Source organism: Rosa chinensis, chromosome 2 (genome assembly GCF_002994745.2).
Source record: "Rosa chinensis cultivar Old Blush chromosome 2, RchiOBHm-V2, whole genome shotgun sequence".
Classification (NCBI taxonomy): Eukaryota; Viridiplantae; Streptophyta; class Magnoliopsida; order Rosales; family Rosaceae; genus Rosa; species Rosa chinensis.
This window is the reverse complement of record NC_037089.1, coordinates 70,789,596-70,797,158: the sequence shown is the minus strand read 5'-3', so window position 1 is coordinate 70,797,158 and position 7,563 is coordinate 70,789,596. Positions and strand designations below refer to the sequence as shown.

At 35.3% G+C, this 7,563-nt stretch overlaps 1 protein-coding gene across 1 annotated transcript; it reads left to right on the top strand.

Moving 5' to 3' along the window:
- Positions 1–332: 332 nt before the first annotated feature.
- LOC112186934 (choline-phosphate cytidylyltransferase 1) lies at positions 333–4,857 on the top strand. Its single transcript, XM_024325507.2, has 8 exons — positions 333–663; positions 1,139–1,252; positions 1,481–1,576; positions 1,813–1,855; positions 1,945–2,100; positions 2,256–2,336; positions 3,994–4,092; positions 4,188–4,857. The coding sequence occupies exons 1-8, from the start codon at positions 494–496 to the stop codon at positions 4,461–4,463; spliced, it is 1,035 nt and encodes a 344-aa protein (XP_024181275.1). The 5' UTR covers positions 333–493; the 3' UTR covers positions 4,464–4,857.
- The last annotated feature ends 2,706 nt before the right edge of the window (positions 4,858–7,563 follow it).

Genomic DNA, 7,563 nt, shown 5'->3' with positions numbered 1-7,563 from the left:
TGGTCTCTATGAGTCTATCTTATCAAATACTTTTGGTCAGGCTAACCTCCTCTATGACATGCGCTTAGACAAGATAAATAACATGTCTGATTCATTAATCACATGACAGTAAGGAAATTACGTGTCTAAATAGTCATTTTCCTATGAAATATTGGACGTTTTGGGTATTAATAATTAATGTCGACTATGTGATCGGCGTAACATATAATTTGTCATACTCAACTTGGTGATTAAAAAGAAAAAGAGAAAAGAATAACGATGTCGAAAAAAACAAAAAAAAAATAGTAAGGGTACGCTAGGCGGAATTAACGCATATTCTGAGGTTGTACAGTTTACCAGGGCGGAAGGGAATACAAATACAAATACAGAAGAAGATGAAGAAACAGAAAGAAGGCTGAGAGAGGAAGAAGAAGAAGAAAGTAAGACCAGTGGTGAAGCCGGTCATCATTGAATAGGTCAAGCCCAACACTCTCAGCTTCCCTATTGGATTCTAATGGCGGAGGAGGTTGCTGACCCCAAAGATACTTCTCACACCTCCAACACTACTCGTTCTAATTCCAATTCCGATCCAGATGGGAATCGTCTCGTCCGTGTCTACGCCGATGGGATCTACGATCTCTTCCACTTCGGCCATGCTCGCTCTCTTGAGCAAGCCAAGTTATCGTATGTCCATTTCTCTCCTACTTAATTGCCATCCATGTTCATTTCTTATATTGCTTCATTCTCGAATCTGGGGAGCTCTTATTGGGCTAGCTTCAGTTTGTTTTTTGGCAAATTATGCAACTTTTTCGTGTTTTGTTATCTGGGTATCTGTTATTTTGCTGTCAAATTTGCTTGGTTTCTTCAATGGTTCGTCTCATTCTTATTGATTGAAGACGGGTGTGTTGATTAATCTTTTTTTTTTTTTTAGCCTTGTACATAATTGCTGCCTTGTATTGGCTAAGGCTATTGTGCCTTGTACATAAAACCGGGATTAAGTTTTGTTTGATTTGTTAGTATTGCTCTTGTTTTTCGGATTTGCTGCTGAATGTGATATTCTATATCCTTATGGGGTATGCTTGCTATTGCTGTGTTTGAGATTGATATCATGTGGCATCGTTGTTTGCATTTTGCTTATAAGTTGAAATTCTGAATTCAGGTTCCCTAACACCTATTTGCTCGTTGGTGTTTGCAATGATGCTACCACTCACAAGTTTAAAGGGAAAACTGTTATGACGGAGTCCGAAAGATATGAATCTCTTCGCCATTGCAAGTATGATGATTTCTCTGTTACTTTCTTCTCCCTCCTCCCCCTCTAAATTTTCGCTTCCTTTTTCCAGAATTTTTTTTTTTGGTTTTGTGGATATTCTTGGGACTATAGTTTAATACATGTATGCACACATACATACATATGTGTGTGTGTGTGTGTGTGTGTCAATGAAATTTTCATACCATAGAGTTGTGTAGTCAAGACCATAAACAATGAGTTTTACTTGTGCAGGTGGGTGGATGAAGTCATTCCTGATGCACCTTGGGTGGTCAATGAAGAATTTCTTGACAAGCATAATATTGACTATGTAGCCCATGACTCTCTCCCGTAAGGACAATTTTCTTAATTTTTCACTTTTCAGCTTGAATGTTATGCCTTTAAGTACTGAAGTCATGGATTAACATAATATTTGGTTCTTTGTTTACCCTTCGCTTCTTTATAAGATATGGTATAACTTAGATCTTATAGATATCGATAGTAGTTGCATATGTTTCACAGTTTTTTTATTATTAGTGACACACTGACCATGCAATTGTTTATACTCTTCGATGGGTCTTGTACAGTTATGCTGATGCTAGTGGAGCTGGAAAGGATGTATATGAATTTGTAAGTTTCACATAATAGGTACTTTGCTTTTGTTTCTATGTCACCTTATTCTTTAGCATTTAATTTGTAAAGTGCTTCTTTTCTTATAGGTCAAAGCCGTTGGCAGGTTTAAGGAGACAAAACGAACTGAGGGGATATCGACATCGGACATTATAATGAGGATTGTAAAAGATTATAACCAGTATGTGTTGCGTAACTTGGATCGTGGGTATACTAGAAAAGAGCTTGGCGTTAGTTTTGTGAAGGCAAGAATTTTGGTTATGTGCTTTATCATTATAGTGAATATCTGACTGTATAATCTCCTTAAATGATTTTTTGTTTTGTTTTTAATCTACTAAGGACATGGTAGTTTTTCCATGTCCAAGGAACTTAGCTCTTTGCTTTCATGTGATATCAACAGGAAAAACGATTGAGGGTGAACATGAGGTTGAAAAAGTTACAGGAGAAAGTGAAGGAACATCAAGAAAAAGTAGGAGAAAAGGTATGTCCATGTTGTTATTCTGTAATTACAGGATGTAATGGGAAGATTGGGGTGGGGTTAATTGGGTTAGGCAGACTGAATCATATGCCTTCTTATACAGAATATAAATTTTTCATGTGCCATTCCTCTTATGATAAGAATTATGTAGAGCTAATTTACTGATTTCCAAGTTTAAGGAATTTAGTAATTTTTGATGGTGGAGGAACTGATTTGGGCATGCATACTTTTTAATAGCACTTCCAAGTTGCCATAATCACAGCCAGCTTAGGAAATAATCATGAACTTAATTGTATCCTTTTTTTTTTCTTTTTTTTTCGATGGATAACTTAATTGTAACCTTGTTTGACAGAAGTAAGCTCATCATTCTTAGAAATTCATATTTCTTAAAGATGTGGAACTTCTTTCCTTCTAATCAAGTATATCTTTGGTTCTGGGCTCCTGGGTAGTGTGATGTACAACTCAATATGTTGGATCTTATCCTATCTTGGGAAAAGTTGCTGTTTTCTCTGTTTCCAGTTTTTCAACCATGCCTTGTGTTTCTTGTATTGTTCCTGCTCACATGGCATTTCTCTGCTTTATACTCATTTTGTTTCTGGAGTAGTACTCATTGTTATTGAACTAATGAGTATGGCGAGAACTCAAATCAAGTCCAGTCAACAGCCTAGTGATTAGGGTTTAGCCTATTGTTTATTTTAGTATTTTCATTGCATGCTCCCTTGGATGTAATGTAGACACTGCTGTTATATGCAAGGCATGACATTTTAATGGCTTAAGTAAACAATCAATTGATCCCCTGTTACTGGGCAAAGATTATCTCTGACGAATGAAGCACTTGGGCGAGAAGTGCTTTGAGTTGTAAATTTGGGAGCTATTGCTTCTGTGCTTTGAATAATTAGGTGTTTTCAGTGTTTAGTTTCTATGTTGTTATGAGCTGTTCTCTTCCTGTTTGTTAGCTCTTGTTTTTTTTTTTTTTTTTTTCTTCTTCAAGGAGGGGTGTGTTTTTTGTGTTCTTCTCTTTGAGGGCAAATTTTGTGTTTCCATTAAAAAAAAAAAATATTGTAAAACTGACTGGACAAAGTTTGAGGGAGTAGAAGTGTTGAGGGCAAGAGAGTTTCTAGCTACTGTTCAACCTTTTTGTGGCCTGCTTTCCTGAAGTCTACTCAATAAGTCTCAAAGAATCGAAATCTTTATGAATGACACCCACACAGACGCATGGACATGCAGAGGTTTAACTGCGAAGTTTCTTTTGCTGTAGAGAAAAGAAAAGCAAACAACTATAAAATGTTCCTGTTTTCTTGTTGTCCACAAGGAATCATTCCATAGCATGAACCCTTCCTGATCATCAATCAATTTTCAATTTCTAATCATTTCAACTTCCCTAATTCCATTTCATCCCAATTTCCTGTTCCAGTTTTGGTTCTTGTGCTTTCTTGTGATCCAAGGCATTTGGTACTCACATTGAATAATTGTGTAATTTCTGCCAGTGATAATCAGTTCCGTCTGTTACTATGAGTCTATATTACTATCCTCTTATTTGCCTTGTCATGCTTTATGCCGTCATGATCTTTGCTAATTTCTGGATTGTACTTTTGTTTTCTTATCTCCAGTGCTTGTATATAGTTCCTGACTGGTGTATATTTCTTACTTCATATTATAGATTCAGACTGTTGCTATGCATCGTAATGAATGGGTTGAAAATGCTGATCGCTGGGTTGCTGGATTTCTTGAGATGTTTGAAGAAGGTTGCCATAAAATGGTAAACCACTTCTCTATTAACTGATATATATCAATGAAAAAGAATGTTATTCATTATTCTGTTATCCTTTGCCTTATACTGTGGGATTGTCTCAGGGCACTGCCATTAGAGATCGAATTCAAGAGCGCTTAAGAGGCCAGCAGTCGGCAGGTCTCCTGGAAAATGGTAAGGCGGTTACTGATGATGATGCTGAAGAATATTATGATGATGAAGATGAAGAATATTATGATGAGGAAGAATATTATGACGATGAAGAATATTATGAAGAGGTATACGGGAAAGACCCAAATAATGAGAAAGAGGGAAATGATAAAGGAAAGAGTGAGAAAGAAAAGGATGAGAAAGAACATACTGACAAAGAAAAGAAGTAGGGACTCCTTTCCATGCTTGCAGTATATATATTGGTTGCCGCACCGTCACTGCTTGTTCATGAAGGTTTGTAAACTACTATACAATTACTTTCTGGTGGTGAGACATGATTCCCTGAAGTTGCAAAGGGAAACTCCAGTCACTCAAAACATACTTGTAGTGTAATTTCTGCCTTTTATCGTCAATCTCCAGTGTGGTTAGAGTTTCTTAATCATATGGCACCCAGTTATAGATGATGCTTTTCGTCTTTGAATTTCTGCTTGCCAACAGCAGACTTGAACTTTTGGTTTTCCTGATGAGCCATGCAAAAAGAGCCTATAAGTCGCAATACTCTTGTTAAATAGAAAAGGTTTAGATCATGTCAGCTTTACTTGTCTATTGAAAGTGATTTGTTCAGAAGGGGCATTATTAGTTTGTTTGTGCACTAGTTAGTGAGCATAGTGGCATAAACTGTAGCCAAATCAACCCGTTATCAATATGAGAGTTTCTATTGAGACCTCTAAATTTGCTCATTTAACCTCTTATACTCTACACCTCCTTTGTGCTTTTAAATACAAAAATTTGTTCACTAAACCTCCTTTTGAATCCCTCAAATAACTTTAGTTATATTATTCACATACAAAAAAAATAAAATACTCATTATACCTCTAATTCACTAACTACACCTCCATTCCTTTTTATTTATTTATTTTTTGGTTCTTTTTTGCATGCAAACCTAAAAAATGACCAAATTAAATTTCTAGAACTTTAAATAATGAATCAAACGGTCATAACACAAAAATTGGTCAAGTAGTCATAAATAAAATGGTTAGACAATGATTCCTATGTTTCTAACCCTTATAAAAAAATGAAATGTTACAAAAATTGATATAAATAAAAAAAAAACCCGGAACACAAAAAAAAAAAAAAAACAAAAAACCACCGTCTCCCACCCAAAACTAATCCTCCAACCAAACTTTGAACAAAGTCTTGATTAAGAACTCAATAAAAGTTTGGAACAATTTCTTAGGGGGGTGTATTCAATTAGGAGTCTATAGGATTGTTTTGTATTTTGAAAATCATTTGAAATCTTGTGGTATTCAATTAAGATTTTAAAAAGTCCTTCAAAATCTTGTGGTATTCAATTCAGATTTTCAGAAGTCTTTTCAAATCGGGTGGTATTCAAAAGCTCACTGATTTTGAAGGATTTTATTAGATGGTTGATTGTGTAGGATTTTAGAGTGGCTGGTATAAATATCAAACTCTATCAGAAATCCACTCTCTAGACATGAGATTTTGACGTCTTATTTTTTTCTTTTCTCTCATTCTGAAGATGAAAAGAACCGACCTCACCTCTGACCTCGACCTGACCTCAACCTGTGAGACTTGGGGGAAATTATCACTTGTTGAAAAGGTATTGGCTATTATTTGATCAGAGATAACTTGTGAGTATAAATGGACGGATCGTTCTTCTTTTGACATTGAAAGAACATTAAAGTTTATTTGATTTGCTTGGGATTTCATGTACCAAGTCTGCTTAAGATGTGTTCGATTCTGTATATTTGGTTTCAGATTCATGATTGAAATACTGCTTGGCTTCTTATGGGGCTTTTTCTTTTTTAGGCTGAAATGAATTACTCTCAGAGCTTACATACTGTCACCACCACAACGACATCACTCTCACCTATTATATGCTTCTTATGGGGCATTCCCAGTATGTAAGCTCTGGTACGTCCTCCTTGTGAGATGAATTACTATTAGGTATAATTGTGTAAGCTTTAAAGCATTTAAAATTCAAGTAATCTTGGGTTTGGCTTACTTTAGTTTCCAGTAGTGATGGTCAAACCTTATTCTTTGTTGTTGGTATGAATAACAGATGAACTACCATAACTCACTCCATCGAGGACTTTTGCATGCTCACTTGTGCCTATCATCTTCATTTGTGTAACTAGGCTAGATTGAATCACTCCATTGAGGATTATTGCATGCTGGACTTGCTCTCATGATCTAATCTACATCTTATTTAATTGCCAAGTTGAAATTACACTAATCTTTGACGGACTAATGAAGTTGCCTTGCCTTGATGGTGTTGTAGATAGAAAAACTCAATGGAGTTGGAAATTGGAAGAAGGACAAGGCATGCAGATGTTTCTATCTTGCAATAACTTTGTGCTAGTTGCTCTCAAGTTCCCTCCACACGAGTGGCCTATAGAAGCAAATGTATGTGCATAGCTTGTTAGGAGCCACAAAAGGAAATAATGTATTGTTGTTTTCTCTCTGTGCCAACTTGATCCACACCTTATGAATTATGAGTAAATATGTGTATATCACATGGTTGTCAATGAAAATTTGTGGAATGTTTCTTATTATTTGTACAGTAATACTACCTAACTTGTAAGAAACCTTCTCTCCACTCTAGTCATACCCTTTGCTATCATCACCTAGAACATGTCTTGTACATTGTCTAGGAAGTGGTAATATGCCATCCACTTCGTCATAAGCACTAAAGGGCCACAAACTCCCCAAAATCTTGTTATGAACCAAAATGTAATTGGCCAATCTCAAAAGGTATCCATGTAGGTTATTGTTTTTGTAGGATATAGATGCAGCGTAATATAAGTTAGAATCTATTAAAATCCAAACAAATCTTGCCACTACAATACAGTAGAATCTGTTTAAATCCATATAGAATTAAAACAATCCGTAGATTATTCAGAATCCACGAGAATCCACAGATTATTAAAAGTCAGACAGAATCATTTAAAATCTAGATTGAATACACCCCCCTTAGTCTTTAATTTGTGTTAAAACTAAGTAGAGAGGTGTGTAAAGAAAATATATACTAGTTGATTATAATTTGTTGTCTATAACTGTCATTTTACCAGATGATATATATGTAATTCAATAATTCAAAAAATATAGAGGTCAAATGAGCAAATTTGGAGGTCTTAATAGAAATCCTCTATCAATATACACAGAATCAAAAACAAAGTTGACAATATTGCTCATTTGGTATTTAGTTCCAATCCATGTTCCCATCAATCTCTCTCTCAAATTCCATCTCAATTAACAATCTAGATTAGTTAAATTGTAAAATCATATCTTATTTCATGGCGGTCTTTC

Coding starts and splice junctions, on each gene's coding strand:
- LOC112186934 (XM_024325507.2), top strand. CDS start 494: ATGGCGGAGGAGGTTGCTGACCCCAAAGATACTTCTCACACCTCCAAC. Junction 664..1,138: donor CTTGAGCAAGCCAAGTTATC/GTATGTCCATTT, acceptor TTCTGAATTCAG/GTTCCCTAACACCTATTTGC. Junction 2,101..2,255: donor TTGGCGTTAGTTTTGTGAAG/GCAAGAATTTTG, acceptor TGATATCAACAG/GAAAAACGATTGAGGGTGAA.